This window comes from Arvicola amphibius, chromosome X, assembly GCF_903992535.2.
Source record: "Arvicola amphibius chromosome X, mArvAmp1.2, whole genome shotgun sequence".
Taxonomy (NCBI): domain Eukaryota; kingdom Metazoa; phylum Chordata; class Mammalia; order Rodentia; family Cricetidae; genus Arvicola; species Arvicola amphibius.
This window is the reverse complement of record NC_052065.1, coordinates 18,098-35,236: the sequence shown is the minus strand read 5'-3', so window position 1 is coordinate 35,236 and position 17,139 is coordinate 18,098. Positions and strand designations below refer to the sequence as shown.

The window sequence follows — 17,139 nt, the reverse complement described above, 5'->3', positions numbered from 1 at the left end:
AGTTATATGTCTATTTAATTTGCTCATCTGGTCTTGATTTAATTTTGTTACATGTTATTTATCCAGAAAGTTGTCCATTTCCTTTAAGTTTTTTTTTTAATTTTGTGGAGTACAGGTTTTCAAAACATGACCTGATGATTCCCTGGATTTCCTCTGTGTTATGTCTCCCTTTTTATTTGTGATTTTGTTAATTTGTATATTCTCTCTTCCTTTTGGTTAGTTTGAATACAGTATTGTCTATTTTGTTGATTTTCTCAAACAACCAAATGTGGTCTCATTGATTCTTTATATTGTTTTCTTTGATTCTATTTTGTTGATATCAGCTCTCAATTTGATTATTTTCTGACATCTAGTTTTCCTGGTTGAGTTTACTTCTTTTTGTCCTAGATTTTTCAGGTGTTCTGTTAACTCACTATTGTGGGATTTTTATTCAGCTTCTTTATGTAGGCACTTAGTGCTATAAACTTTCCTCTTAACACTGCTTTCATTGTGTCCCATAAATTTATTCTTAACCCATTGGTGATTCAGGTGAGCACGGTTTAGTTTTCATGTGTTTGTGGGCTTTCTTAAATTAGTGTTGCTGTTAAATTCTAATATTAAACCATGGTGAGCCGATAAGATACATTGGGTTATAACTTGTAAGATACTGCCTATGTTTTCTTCTAGTGTTTCTGCTGTTTCAGGATTCTGATTGAGGTCTTTGATCCACTTGTATCGAATTTTTGTGAAAAGTAATAGATTTGGTCCAATTTTGATGTACTGCAAGTAGATACCTCTTTTCTCAGCAGCATTCCTTGAAGATGCTGTCTTTTCTTCAGTGTAGGTGTTTTGTATTTTGTTAAGGTCTCTATAGCTGTGATAATGAGTACTTAAATTTGGGTCTTCTACTTGATTCTATTGGTCTATAAGTCTATTTTTGCCAGTGCCAGAGAAGGTTTTATTATTCTATTTACATTTTAAGATTATGATATAATTTCTTCATTTCCTTTTCTTTTATCCATCAAAACTATCCCATATACATTCTGTTCTCTCTTCCAAATTCATAGCTTTTTTCTGTATTCGTTCTCACTGATTTGTGTTTGTTTACTAATATTTTTCAAAATAGATAAATATCCCCTGCTCATTCTGTGTAATGTTAATCATGCGTTTCCAAGCTGACTATTTTGTGTTAAATAACCAATTACTCTGCTCTCCCATGGAAAGTTATTATCTTCCAACCTTCATGTACATTAGTTGCATATATTTATATCTGTAGGGCTGAGGCCACATGATGTTTCCCTAATCTACTTTGGCATCCACATTGCGGTTGTCATCTTTGATCTGCTGATGGCAGTTTGTGGGGTAGCTTCTCATATTACCAGGATAAAGAAACACAGACCAAAATCCCTTATGCTCTGATTCCTTCTATCTTTCTGTTCTCTTTTACACAGTGTTCTCTGAACTTTAAGTACGGGAATATTTTAACATGTATCTATTTTAGCTAGGTTCCACATCTACACCTTCTGATTGACTGTGGTTTTCTGCAATTGTTCAATGTGTTGAAAACAGAAGTTTCCTTTATGAGGGGTGAATAATATACTTTTTCCATGAGTGTAAGCACAAAATTGTGTTTGTTTGTATGGGGGAGGGTGATGTCATTTTCCTGGTGCTACTGTTAGGGGCTATGCTCCTTTAGGAAAGTGGCAGCTATGCCCTGGCCAGGAAGTCTGAGAGAGAGAGAGAGAGAGAGAGAGAGAGAGAGAGAGAGCATGGCACTAGCCCATGTCTGAAAGAGTAAGAGAGAGAGGCACAGCACATATGCTCTCACCCTGCCAGGAAGTGTCATGGAGAGAGATAGCACAGAAGGGGCCCAGTCCTGGCATGGAAGTGTCAGAGAGAGAGAGAGAGAGAGAGAGAGAGAGAGAGAGAGAGAGAGAGAGAACATGGTTGGGGCCCTGGCACCAGCCAGGATGCATCAAAGAGAGAGGGAAAGCAACAATAGTACCAAGCTTGGCCTAAGCATCAAAGAGACAGGAAACATGTTGGTCACTCCAGCCCAGGCTAGGACGTGTTAGAGAGAGATGGTGGGCCAAGCCTCAGAACAGAAGCATCAGAGGGGGAATACAGTGGCTGCTTTTGTGGCCCTGGAGAATCCACAGCAGCAGCTTCCAGAAAGTGTATTAAGAAGTTCAACCGGAAAGGAACACCTGTTTTCCAGCCAGCATGCAGTGCTGTCATCTGTACAAGATACCACACTGCATCAGAAATCACCAAAACTACAGCCCTGCCTGCAACAAGACGAGAAATGACCAGAGGTGCATGGGGAAGAGCAAACACCTGAGCCCAGGGGCCACCTGTACCTGGAGGAGCAATTGCCTGAAACTCTGCCTTCCTTGAACCTGAAGGAATGGTCAATGGAGGCACAGTCACCAGCTACAGCAATTGGAATGAGAGGAAAAACCTGAAGCACAGGCTCCGCCCCTGCCAAAGAGAGGAAGAGATGGATAGACAAGAGTGTAAGAACACATACAACAACGTAAAGATCAATATGGCACCACCAGAAACCAATGGTTCTATATCAGCAAGACCTGAACATCTCAGTGCAGATGAAACAGGAGAAAAGAAACATAAAATAACTTTATGAAGATAACTGGGGCCCTTAAAGAGGAAATGAAAAATTTCCTTGAAGAGATGGAGGAAAAGACCAACAAAACATGGGAAGAAATCAAAAAATCCTAAAGAAAACTGAGGAAATTCAATCAAACAGGTGAAGGAAGTGGATCAAGATGTAAAAACTGAAGAAGATGTAACAAAGAGAATACAAACTGAGGGAAATTTGGAAATGGAAAAGCTGAGTAAATGATAAGATATTAGGGATGCAAGCACAAACAACAGAATACAAGAGATGGAAGAGAGAGTCTCAGGTATTGAAGGTATGACAGAGGAAATAGAGTCATAAGTCAAAGAAAATGGTAAATCGAATAAAATTTTAAAACAAAATATCCAGCAAATCTGACACACCATGAAAAGATCAAACCTAAGAACAATAGAGATAAAAGAACGAAAGTATCAAAAGCACAGAAAATATATTTAAAAAGAACATAGAACAAACTTTTCCAAACTAAAGATGGACATGCCTATAAAGTATGACACACTTATGGAACACCAAATACACTAGACCAAAAAAAAAAATTCCTTTGCCACATAATAATCAAAATATCAAACACACAGAATAAAGAAAAAAGAATATTAAGAGCTGTAAAAGAAAAAAGTCAAGTAATATATAAAGGCAGACCTATCGGAATTACAACTGCTTTCTCAATGGAAACAATAAAAGCCAGTCGATCCTGGAGAGGCATTATGGAGAAACTAAGAGACCATGGATGCCAGGCCATTTCACTGTACCCAACAAAACCTTCAATCACCATAGAAGAAGAAAACAAGATGTTCCAAGACAGAACTAGATTTAAACATTACCTAGCCATGAATCCAGACCTACAGAAAGTACTAGAAGGAAAATTCCAACTGAAAGATGTCAACTACACCCAGAAAAACACAGACAACAGATAACGCAACACCAGCAAATCCCAAAGAAAAGAAAAGCACGAAATACCACCCCCTGCTGCAGGACAATTGTCTGTATTCTGTCAATTATGTTTTAAGTGAATGCTGATTGGCCAGTAGCCAGACAGGAAGTATAGGCGGGACAACCAGACAGGAAGCAGAGGCGGGGCAATGAGAACAGGAGAATTCTGGGAAGGAGGAAGCCCGTTCTTCCTAGTGCTGCCCAGACACCAAAGAAGCAAGATGTGACCTGCCCCACTGAAAAGGCTACTGAGCCATGTGGCTAACATATACTAGAATAATGGACTAATATACGTTATAAGAGTTAATAAGAAACCTGAGCTAATGGGCCAAACAGTTTATAACGAATGTAGACTTCTGTGTGAATTTTTTGGGGACCTAACAACTGTGGGAACTGGGTAGGACAGCAACCTCAGGTAACAGAATGGCGCCAACGTGTGGACAGCTGTATTCACATAAAGCCTGAAAGAGCACAGGAAGTAATTCTAGACAGAAAAGAATAACGCGTGGACTCTTGGTAGCAGCAATTTCTCGGATCAGTTCTGCTCCCTAGAGGCAAGCGCTCTCATTTAAGAGAGGCTTCCTGACTCAGCTTTAGCTGCAAAATCCTGCAGCTCTTTAAGAGGTCCTGCCACAAAAACACTTAAATAGTGTTGATAAAAGCTGACTGCATGCTCTTTGGTTTTCATCATTAGCCGAAAAAAAAAAAAAAGCTGCACCATTTTTAAATGCCAACTTTCTGGGCCTTCCTGCCAGTGCAAACTCTGACTCTCTGAGGCAGGATGTCCAGCTACAGAGAGAGCATTTGAGTTTTGTTTTTGGACACACTGTTGCAGCTTGCTTGCTGGCAAGGACCTTGAAATGCCATAGAGCTGTGGCAATAAACATGGCTCCGACCTTTGCCATGATCCCAGAATTTCAGAAAGCTAAGGCATGGGCTGGATCCAGCTGTCAAAGTCATGGATTTAATTCTCTCCATGTTGCTTAGCAAATTAAAGACTGGCGTGGTCAGAAAAAGAGAGATATACAGTAAAGGGAGATTCAAAGAGGAAGAAAACCTCTAAATGTTTTACCGTGTGTTAAAAATATATGCAGGCTTGGGAGAGAAAAGGAAAAAGTTAAAGTCCTTAAAATAAAAAAGAAAGAGAGTAGTTGGGTGTGGTGGCACACGCCTTTAATTCCAGCACTTGGGTGGCAGAGACAGGTGGCTCTCTGTGAGTCCAAAGGCAAGCTTGGTCTACAGAGGGAGTTCCAGGACAGCCAAAGATAGACAGAGAACCTGTTTCAAACAGTAAAAGTAAAAATAAAGGAAATAGAGGTTAAAATAATGCCATGTAAAAATGAAAAATACACAGAGAATCTTGATGATGTATGTTATTATGCTCTCTTTGAATTGTTTGAATGCTGAGGAAGGAGCAACGGCTGCTAAAAGGTATTTGCTTATAATTGTTGATGAATTATCCCAAGATAGGTATTTTGAAAATAACTTGACTTCAAAATTGAAGCCAAAAGGTATGTTACTTTGGAGAAGAGATTTTGCTTTTGTTTACACAGGAAATGAGAGGCTGTGGATTCATTCTGAGTTAAGAAAAATCAGGTTTGATCAATAAAGACCACCTGAGAAATCTCTGGTAGGAAAAGATGGCCTTGATGTCTGAGTTCTATATCCAGAACTGATTCAAGACTGCGGCCTGAGATGATCAAGAATCAAAGGATACTCCAGTCAGGACTTGATCATGGTTCTTAATTTTCTTTAGGTACCAATAAGATTATCAGTGCCCCCAACCAGCAGGAAGTAGCCTGTCAAACTATGCCCACATTCCCCAAAACGGACTATGGATGTTCTTGTTTTTGGTTTTTTTTTTTTTTTTTGAAGAAGGGAAAGTGGTGCACGTCAATTGTCTATATTCTGTCAATTTTAGTTTTTAAATAAATGCTGATTGGCCACTAGCCAGGCAGGAAGTATAAGCGGGACAACCAGACAGGAAATAGAGGCAGGGCAATGAGAACAGGAGAATTCTGGGAAGGAGAAAGCCCATTCCTCCCCAGTCCTGTTCAGACACCAAAGAAGCAAGATGTGACCTGCCCCACTAAAAAAGCTACTGAGCCACGTGGCTAACATATACTAAAATAATGGACTAATATAAGTTATAATATAAGTTAATAAGAAGCTTGAGCTAATGGGCCAATCAGTTTATAACTAATGTAGACTTCTGTGTGATTCTTTGGGACCTAATTACTGTGGGAACTGGGCAGGACAGAAACCTCAGGCAACAACCACCAAAAACAAAAACGAAAGTATCAGGGACAAAATGAGAAAACACACTGGTCATTAATATACATCAATAACAATCCATTCAATTCGCTTATAAAAGGACACGGGCTCTAAAAAAGAATCAAAAAAGAATCCATCCTTCTGCTACATACAAGATATAGACCTCAACTTCAAAGGCAGATATTACCTCAGAGCAAACAGATGGAAAAAGATTTTTCTAGGAAATGGGCATGAGAAACAAGCTGGTGTAGCTGTCCTAATATCTATCAAAAGAGACTTCAAATGGAAAATAATCAAAAGAGATGAAAAAGGCCAGTTACTATTTGAGGCAGGAAAAAAAAATCTATCAATATTAAGTTTCAATTCTGAACATCTATACCCCAAATACAAGAACACCCACATTTGTAAAATAAACATTGCTAAAGCTTAAATCACACATCCAGCCCCACACACTGATAATGGGAAACTTCAACAACCCACCCTAACCACTAGAAAGGTCTACTACACTGATTCTTAATGGAACCATAAGAGAGCTGACAGATGTCATGACTCAATGGACTTAGCAGACATCTATAGAACATTCCACTCAAACATAAAAGATTACACCTTCCTCTAAGAACTTCATGGAACCTCCTCTAAAATTCACCACATAGTAAAAATGAACCTTAACAGATAGAAAAAAGTGGAGTAACCTCCTGCATCTTATCAAATCACCATGGTATAAAGTTTGAATTCCACAACAACACAAATTCCAGAAATCCTACAAACTCATAAAAACTGAACATCGTGTTAGAAAAAGGCTACTTGTTTGTCCCAGTCAACCAGAACCAAAATAACCACACAGAAACTGGATGAATTAAATCACTGCTGGGCCCATTAGCTCTAGCTTCTTATTTGCTAACTCTTACATATTTATTTAAGTCATCTCCATTAGTCTGTGCATTACCACAAGGTCATGGCCTACCAGGTAAATTTTCAGTATCTGTCTTTGGAGGGCTACATGGCTTATCACTGACTCTGCCTCCTGTCTCTCAGAATTCAGTTTTCTCCAGCTAAGTTCTTCCCTGCTCTAGTTCTTAAGCAGTCCTTTATTAACCAATAGTATTCACAGCACACAGAGGGGAGTTCCACATTCATATAGCTCAACTGAATAACCGCTGGGTCAAGGAAGAAGCAAAGAAAGAATTAAAGACCTTCTATAATTCTATAAAAATGAATGTGTATCATACCTCTAAACTTAAGGGACACTATGAAAGCAGCACTCCAGAGGAAAATTGGCAGCACTGAATGCCTACATGAAGAAATTGACAAAATCCCATACTAGTGAATAAACAGAACACCTGCAACCTCTAGAACACAAAGAAGCAAACTTGCTCAGGAGGAGGAGAAGGCAGAAAATAATCAAATTGGTAGCTGAAATCAATAAAACAGAAAGAAAGAGAAAATAAAAAAAATCAATGAAACCAAGAGTGGGTTCTTCAAGATATTCAACAAGATAGACAAACCCTTACCCAAACTAAAAAAAGGCAGAGAAGGAATATCCAAATTAACAAAATCAGAAACAGAAAGGGGGGTCATAAAATCAGAGTGAGGAAACCCAGAAAATCATCAGGTCATAAATTAAAAATCTGTACTCCACAAAATTAGAAAACTTAAAGGAAATGGACAATTTTCTGAATAAGTATCCCTTATCCAATTTAGATCAAGACCAGATAAATAATTCACATACAACTATAACCTCTAAGGAAATAGAAGCAGTCATTACAAATCTCCATACCAAAAAAAAGCTCAGGACTAGACTACTTCAGCCTATAATTCTACCAGAACTTTAAAGAAGAGCTGATGCCAATATTTTTCAAAGTATTCCACACAATAAAAACATAAGGATAATTGCCAAAGTCCTTTTATAAGGCTATAGTTACACTGATACCCCAACCACAAAAAGATTAAACAAAGAGAAGTACAGATTAATCTCCCTCATGAACATTGATGCAAAAATACTAAATAATATACTAGTAAACCAAATGCAAGAACACATCAAAAAATAATCCACCGAAATAAAGTGGGCTTCATTCCACAGATACAAAGTTGGTTCAACATATCGAAATCTGTCAATGTTATCAACCATAAAAACAGACTGAAATAAAAAACACACAATCATCTCATTAAATGCTGAAAAGGACTTCAACAAAATCCAATGCCCCTCCATGATAAAGGTCTTGTAGAGATCAGTGATACAAAGAACAAATTTAAATATAATAATACTAATTTATAGCAAGTCAACAAGGAACATAAAATTAAACAGAGAGCAACTCAGCAAATCCACTAAAATCAGGAACAAACAAGGCTGTAAACTCTCTCCATATTTATTCAATATATTACTCAAAATTCTAGTTAGAGCAATAAGAAAACAAAAGAAGATCAAAGGGATGCAAACAGGAAAGGATGAAGTCAAGCTATAAATTTTCATAAATGGTATGATAGTATAAATAAGTGATCCCAAGAACTCTACACAGAAAATCCTACAACTGACAAAAACCTTCAATAATAAGGCAGGATACAAGATTAACCCAAAAGACTCAGTAGCCCTCTTATACAAAACTGAGAGATAGGCTGAGAAAGAAATCAGAAGAAATCATGTTTTACAATAGCCACGAATATAAAATATCTTGTGGTAACACACACCAACCAAGTGAAAGACCTGTAGGACAGGAACTTTAAGTCTCTAAAGAAAGAAATTGAAGAAGACATCAGAAAATGGAAAGATCTCCCATGCTCTTGTAGAGTTAGGGTCAAGATAATGTCAGTCTTACCCAAAGCAATCTACAGATTCAGTAATATTCACATCATAATACCAACATAATTCTTCACAGATATTGAAAGAACATTACTCAACTTCACAGGGAAAAATAAAATAAAATCCAGGATAGCCAAAATAATCCAATACCAGAAAATAAGCTCTGGAGGTATCACAATCCTGGACTTCAAACTCTACTATGGAGATAGAGGAATGAAAACAGCCTGGTATTGGCATAAAAACCTCCAAGGGGACCAATGGAACCAAACTGAAGACTCACGTAGTAACCCACACACCTACACACACTTGATTTTTGACAAAGAAGCTAAATATATAAAATAGAAGAAAAAGCATATTTAACAAATGTTGCTGGTACAACTGGATATCAGCATGTATGAAAATGCAAATAGATTCCTATCTATTGCCATGCAAAAAACTCGCAAATCCGAATGGATCACAGACCTCAACATAACACCAAACACACTGCACCTCATAAAATAGAAAGTGGGATGGACACTTGAACATATTGGTGCACAAGATCACTTCCTAAATATAACCTCAGTATAAAATAATCAGTCAAAAATCATCGCTCGAACGCTCTGACAAGGACAGTTCCTTCTTTCTGACGGGAACACTCAGCTTGTCGTCCCCACAGAGCCCGACCTTTACCTAATCTCATTATTTAGGGACATGAGATCACAGGCCGTTCAGCAGGGCCAAGGAGGAAGCACTGCACAGATCCAAGTTGGTGTCGCGCAGAACCATTGGCGGAGTCCACGGAACTCCCTCTCCCCAGCCGTATAAAGAGCTGTGCCCGCTCAGCTCCTCCACCACCACATCCGACTCTGATTTCCTGCAGAGGAGCAAAGTCAGGGGCCGCCATGGTCAAGTTTCTGCTGCTGGCTTTGGCGCTGGGTCTGGCTCACGCTCAGGCTGAGGTAAATTCACTGGGTCTGTGCACAGGTGTGATGTTCTCCATTTGGTCTGTGCACAGGTGTGATGTTCTTCATTTGGTCTGTGCACAGCTGTGATGTTCTTCATTGGGTCTGTGCACAGGTGTGATGTTCTTCATTTGGTCTGTGCACAGGTGTGATGTTCTTCATTTGGTCTGTGCACAGGTGTGATGTTCTTCATTGGGTCTGTGCACAGGTATGATGTTCTTCATTGGGTCTGTGCACGGGTTTGATGTTCTTCATTTGGTCTGTGCACAGGTGTGATGTTCTTCATTTGGTCTGTGCACAGGTTTGATGTTCTTCATTTGGTCTGTGCACAGGTGTGATGTTCTTCATTTGGTCTGTGCACAGGTGTGATGTTCTTCATTTGGTCTGTGCACAGGTGTGATGTTCTTCATTTGGTCTGTGCACAGGTTTGATGTTCTCCATTTGGTCTGTGCACAGGTGTGATGTTGTTCGATAATTCAATTCTGTGGATTGTGACGTGTCATTCCGTTCGTCCGTGCACGTCCCTATTCACGCAATAACCTTTCTGGCTTTCATGCACTTTTTAAAATCAGATTCTTCCCAGAGGAAACTACGAAAGGCAGGATGCAATGGGTTGAACGTCAGAGCTTAGGAGGCCAGCACGTGCGTCGTTCCAACAGCTCTCACGTAGCAGAAATGCTATTTAAAGGGAGTCGTCGCATGACCCTGTGTTATTCTACCTCCCTAGCACAGAAGCATAATTTTTAACCGATAGACAAAATATTTTTTATTTTATATTTCAAGTCAGCTCCTGCGTTTCTCATGATTCAGATAAGAGATGCGAGCACCCACTCCCATTCCCGGGGCCTTTGTTGTGTTTTTCAGCTGGAAGGAAAGTGGGTCACCACGGCCATCGCTGCTGACAATGTGGACAAGATAGAGCAGGAAGGGCCCCTGAGACTCTACCTCCGTGAACTCACGTGTACCGAGGCGTGTAGTGAGATGGCAGTCACGTTTTACGTCAAGTAAGCAAACGGTCACGTATGTAAACTGAGCGGAATATTTTTCCATTTCCCAGCATTTATGTTGTCCAACTTCCAGGGGGAATTTTCTGTTTCTGGTCATGAAATGTAAGGCCTCGTCTCTGGCCATGTAATTATTTTATTCCAAGATTAGGGTTAGCTCTGGGTATTACACGGATGTTGGGTACACCGCCTCCAGTTCCCTGAGTGTTTCCTTAGAAATCCTTCTGGTGGGAGGACTGGGGTTGAATTCTGTGCTCTGATATCCGATGCAAGAGACTCTAAGAATCGCGTTTCTAGTAAGCTGAGGGGTAAGGGTGACCGTGTGGCTCGTAGTCATATATGTTATAGTATTGAGTCAATGACACCATAAAAAGTCTTCCACAAACACGTCAGACAAATCTCATTTGCAAACCCCCTTGGAAGGCTGCATAACAGCATAAAAACTTATAAAGCTTGGAACCATTTCCTCCTTCTAGCTACGAATGTCGGTTTTAGGTTATCAATTAAATCACTTCAAACACATGCATGTAAACATAGGAACATGTTATCACTGGATTAGAACATGAGAATTAGGATATTGGGGATCATACTCGGTGAATAGTGAAATTTGAATCAGGAAGCCATCAGAGCCTTCCTAGCCCTTGGTAAACTTGCCACAAATAAAGGAAGCCATGTGTGTGATTACAAACAGGACGGTGTTTCCTAAACAAGAATTAAAGGAAGTGAGGTGCACACAGGTACCTTGGTTACAGCTCTACACGCGGCTCATACATTTTCTTATATCGTCAAGTTTATTATAATACTTAAAGCTATTTGATATGAATTAAAGGTTATAAAGTACAAACCAGGGATCCTCTGTTTGATTTTTAGTGCGAATGGCCAGTGTTCAGAGACCAAAGTCGTTGGGTACAGGCAAGAAGACGGCAAATTCAGAACCCAGTGTAAGTAGGGGATCTGGGAGCTTCCTCTGTGGACAGAAGCATTTGGAGTGAGCGCATTCACGCTGACACCTAAGCGACCCATAGGTCCGTGGACCTAGGACAATATTAGTTCCTCGGAAACTCGTCAGTCCTTCCGACCAACCGAGAAACCCTACAAAGGCGGAGGACAATGTAGGTTATCTGACGTTTACGTGGAGAAGAACACGGGACCTGAAGATGTGAGGAGTGAGGCTCACACAATGTCTCCACACAGCTTCCTGCAGGACAATTTATTTCTATAGAATATTCAGTGTCTTTTCTTTTGTTAAATTTGTCATTCTCAGGCTGTATTTTTCCTCTGGTCCCCGCCCTTCCTATCCCACCCCCTTCCACCCTCTCCTATGTTGCCCAGGCTCCCAGTTGACTCAGGAGATCTTGTCTTTTTCTGCATCGCGTGTAGATCGCGTGTAGATCGCACGTAGATCGCATGGAGATCGCATGTAGATCACATGTAGATCGCATGTAGATCGTATCCATGCCAGTCTCTCTTAGGGTCCTCCTTGATGTCTAGGTTCTCTGGGATTGTGAATGGTAGGGTCGTTTTTCTTTGCTTTATGTCTACAAAGCACTGTGAGTGAATACATAGGATATTTGTTTTTCTGGGTCTGGGTGACCTCACTCGATGTGATGTTTTCTAAATCCATTTATTGGCCTGCAAATTTCAGGACGTCATTTTCCAGGCTGTGTAGCACTCCATTGTATAAATGTACGATGTTTTTCTTATCCATTTTTCTGACAAGGGGTAATTACGTTGCTTCCAGGTTCTGGCTATGACAAATCATGCTTCTTTCATACAATATTTCTGTTTGTTATCAGACAGGCCCGATACTCACTGATAGGTCTCAGTGGCCTCAAACATCATCGCGAACTTCTGGCCTCGGGCTGACAGGGACTGATATTACAGCCCTGAGCTGTCATTCTGGATTCAGGGAAACCTTAAATTATAGTTTCCTATTCTCTTACTTTGTAGCGATCATAACATTTAGATCATTAATTGATAAACTTCAATTTTGAAAAGCAGTTAGGGAAAATCTGTTTAAAAATTTCAAACAGACTCCTTCGATTTTGTAAAAATTGCTAAAATAATAATAAAAATATCCTACCGAATTATGCATAGGATGGTTTTAGTTAGATCTTGAATGAAGGGAGGGCACACTCTTCTGCCAAGTTTATTGTTTTCCTAAGTTTCCATGATCCTTATGCAGTCGTCAAGTAATAGAAATATACTAGATAATAAATTCCTTTTATTTTTCCATGAACCGCTTTTATAATGTAATAAATGTCTTCAAGAGAATATACCCCCACACACATATACAGCACCCCCCCGCGTGCACGTGTGCGCACGTGCATGAACACACACACACACACACACACACACACACACATATATACAGAGGAAGGGGGGAAATGCAAACAGAAAAACTCTCCCACAGAGAGAGAACACACACAATATGAATGTCTGGTAACCTTAAAATGTCGATTCTTCCATCTTTTCCATCCATAACGTTACAAGAATACACCGCTCGTGCCGATTTCTCATTAGCACGTCCTCTTTCAGCACATGCATCCATCCTCCCACCAAGTATCACTACGGTGTGATGCCAAAGCTTCACAGTTTCAGGACATGGACCCGCGTCCTGTGCATCTGTCTGGAAGGTGGACGGTTCCACCCCAGAGGGACCCCACAGGTCTTGACGCGAGGCTTTTAGAGACAAGGGGAAGAGTGTGAACCGAGGATTCACCATCGGGTTTCCAGAGGGGAAACGATCGGTTCTCATACTAGGATTGCATAGGCAAAACGAACGAGTGCACGAATTCCTTTGCCAACACGTGTCATAGGAGAGTGAACCAGAGGCGATCGCTAGAGTCGGGATCGATATTAATGTTTAGTCGACGGGGGATGCCACACAAGGAGAGAAGCGGGCGGGCAGGGAGTCTGAAATATTCCTGTTATTGCAGTTGAAGGTGACAATCGATTTGAACCCGTGTCCGCAACACCAGAGAACATCGTCTTCACCAGCAAGAACGTGGACAGAGCCGGCCGGACAACCAGCCTGATTTTTGTTGTTGGTAAGAACGGGCGTGGGTTTTCTGGTGGATGCAGAGAAGGACCCTGATATAGAGATTAAGAGAGGAACCACCCTGATATAGAGATTAAGAGAAGGACCACCCTGATATAGAGATTAAGAGAAGGACCACCCTGATATAGAGATTAAGAGAAGAACCACCCTGATATAGACATTAAGAGAAGAACCACCCTGATATAGAGATTAAGAGAAGGACCCTGATATAGAGATTAAGAGAAGGACCACCCTGATATAGAGATTAAGAGAAGGACCACCCTGATATAGAGATTAAGAGAAGGACCACCCTGATATAGAGATTAAGAGAAGAACCACCCTGATATAGACATTAAGAGAAGAACCACCCTGATATAGAGATTAAGAGAAGGACCCTGATATAGAGATTAAGAGAAGGACCACCCTGATATAGAGATTAAGGGAAGGACCCTGATATAGAGATTAAGAGAAGGACCACCCTGATATAGAGATTAAGGGAAGGACCACCCTGATATAGACATTAAGAGAAGAACCACCCTGATATAGAGATTAAGAGAAGGACCCTGATATAGAGATTAAGAGAAGGACCACCCTGATATAGAGATTAAGAGAAGGACCCTGATATAGAGATTAAGAGAAGGACCCTGATATAGAGATTAAGAGAAGAACCCTGATATAGAGATTAAGAGAAGGACACCCTGATATAGAGATTAAGAGAAGAACCACCCTGATATAGAGATTAAGAGAAGGACCCTGATATAGAGATTAAGAGAAGGACCCTGATATAGAGATTAAGAGAAGGACACCCTGATATAGAGATTAAGAGAAGAACCACCCTGATATAGAGATTAAGAGAAGGACCCTGATATAGAGATTAAGAGAAGGACCCTGATATAGAGATTAAGAGAAGAACCCTGATATAGAGATTAAGAGAAGAACCACCCAGGATAGATCAATCTGAAGCAGTTGGGACTTTCTATGGCGTATGATGCAGGGATGCTAAAGAAGCGATATCATTTATCCACATTTCCTGAACACATCTTTGACATTGTCTTTAATAAACTGTAGGAAAAGGCGAACCTTTGACTCCTGAACAATATAAAGAGCTTGAAGAACTCGCTAAGGAACAAAACATTCCAACAGAAAACATTAGAGAAGTTCTGGCTACAGGTAAACCCAATGAATAATATTTTGGCCATAGAAATATATATATATATATATAAAGTTGGTGTATATTCATATATTCATGTATGTATATATACATATACATAATATATACATACACATAATGAATCTCTCTCTATATATCTACCTACCTATATATGTACTCAGTAAATTCCATGATTCAGATTATATGGAGTCCTATGCCATCTTTCAGTTGCTATTTCCCGAAATAATCCTTGGGGATCTGTTATCACCGTCCTATGAAAACGTTTCTGTCAGTCCTTACCCCACTCATATTCTTTTGCAGATACTTGTCCTAAATGATGACTTTGTGTAGGTAAGTAGAAACAGAGGCCGTGATTTGGGCTTATTATATGAAAATCAGAGATACGTATGTCACCAAGGAAAAAGTAACCTGAAAATTAGCAAAGTCAAGATTGGGTATCATATGTCTTTTAGAAGAGAAAATATTACAGAGATAGCAATGAAGGATAAAATATTTTACTTATAAAAAGATGAAGAATTTTATCTAATTCACAATTGTTAATATACTTATGTTGAAGAATACTCCATCAAGAGAGTGTGCCTTATTATTTGTAAAAAATCTTACTTTACTTATGATTGTGGGGTATTATTTGTCACAGATATGGTAAAATGATGTTGATATTTTCCGTATATTTTGTGAAACCTCTCGATATAAATTTTCACGTAGGGGCAGAGGATGTCATTATTTTCTGTTGACAGTGCTTCTATAGAATACAAAGTATAAGGTGTTGGTGATTCCTAGGAAAGGAACTGTTTATGTACCGTCATTTCTGTATACTCATTATAGTGTTATGTTTATTTTTGCATCCATGAACTCTCCATGTTCGTCATCTTTCCTGTCTGTTCAATCATGTTTTGATTTTTGCTTTCATGTCTGCACAGATGACAGAAGGAAAAGAAGTATACATCATATCCTCTTGACCATGGAATCAGTGTCGTATATAAATCACCATTTCTTTTAAATGAATTGTCTTTTTTCCTGTGAATTCAGAACACCATATACCAAATTCCTGCCTTGTATTTCCTTTCCCCTTCATATGATTTATAAGGTCTTCATATTTTTGAATGATTAAATAAAGTGTTTCAAGAAGCAATAAAGATGTTGTGAAAAGGATCTCATTCAAAAAGCACATAAATATTCACTAAACTAATAAAGTAAGCACTCTGGTGTGACAAATTACATCAGTATTACTAAATCTTATCTAATTAAATAAACATGTGATAATTACTGGAGATCCATGAGTAAGAACACTGAAGAAATAAATTTTATGTGGTGCTGTATATTTACTTTCAGCTTAACATTAGGATTTGCATTTGAACAGTCCTAACACTCTAAAAGATTTCACAGAACAAACTCTTTGGGTCTGCCTCCAAGTTACACATTGTATAAAAGAGAGGATGAAATATGTTTTCAAAACTCTATCTGAGTAGATTATCTTTTGTTCAGTGACTTCAGGAAGCAAATGAATCAGGATATGCTTTAATAGTGTACATGTGAGTCAGTGACATTTGAAGAATAAATTCACAAGAATGATATTCCATAGATACCATGGCACACATATGTGCATGTGCTGGTTACAATTTTCTCTTTTTTTTCCTCATAGTTTATTTTTTTTTATATTTAAAAATTTCCATCTCCTTCCCTCCTCCTCCCCCCTGCCCCCCTCTTCCTCCTCCTTCCCTCCCACAATTTTCTCTTTGTATTGAAACAATTCCTTAGGATGTAGTTAGCTATCAAATTAGAAAAGGCAGAGGACATCTTCTTTTAGGGCTTGGAACAAGGAAAAATATATTAGACAATGTTGTTACATACAGTTTAATGAAGTCTAAAGACATAAAGAAAGCAAACTGCATTCTATATTCATAAACAAGATATGAATAAGAAGACCTGTATGACAGGAACTTTAAGTCTCTAAAGAAAGAAATTGAAGAAGACATCAGAAAATGGAAAGATCTCCCGTGCTCTTGTAGAGTTAGGGTCAAGATAATGTCAGTCTTACCCAAAGCAATCTACAGATTCAGGAATATTCACATCATGATACCAACATAATTCTTCACAGATATTGAAAGAACATTACTCAACTTCACATGGAAAAATAAAATAAAATCCAGGATAGCCAAAACAATCCTATACCAGAAAATAAGCTCTGGAGGTATCACAATCCTGGACTTCAAACTCTTCTATAGAGATAGAGGAATGAAAACAGCCTGGTATCGGCATAAAAACCTACAAGGGGACCAATGGAACCAAACTGAAGACTCACATAGTAACCCACACACCTACACACACTTGATTTTTGACAAAGAAG

At 39.2% G+C, this 17,139-nt stretch overlaps 1 protein-coding gene across 1 annotated transcript; it reads left to right on the top strand.

The window, feature by feature from the left end:
• Positions 1–9,372: 9,372 nt before the first annotated feature.
• LOC119804905 (odorant-binding protein-like) lies at positions 9,373–13,678 on the top strand. Its single transcript, XM_038316676.2, has 4 exons — positions 9,373–9,568; positions 10,442–10,581; positions 11,452–11,522; positions 13,521–13,678. Exons 1-4 carry the CDS (start codon positions 9,518–9,520, stop codon positions 13,676–13,678), a joined length of 420 nt encoding a protein of 139 aa, XP_038172604.2. The 5' UTR covers positions 9,373–9,517.
• The last annotated feature ends 3,461 nt before the right edge of the window (positions 13,679–17,139 follow it).

What these genes read in the sequence shown, in the direction of transcription:
- LOC119804905 (XM_038316676.2), top strand. Translation starts at nt 9,518, where the DNA reads ATGGTCAAGTTTCTGCTGCTGGCTTTGGCGCTGGGTCTGGCTCACGCT. An exon ending in GCAGTCACGTTTTACGTCAA is followed by an intron (nt 10,582 to 11,451) that starts GTAAGCAAACGG and finishes TTTGATTTTTAG; the next exon opens with TGCGAATGGCCAGTGTTCAG. An exon ending in CGGCAAATTCAGAACCCAGT is followed by an intron (nt 11,523 to 13,520) that starts GTAAGTAGGGGA and finishes CTGTTATTGCAG; the next exon opens with TTGAAGGTGACAATCGATTT.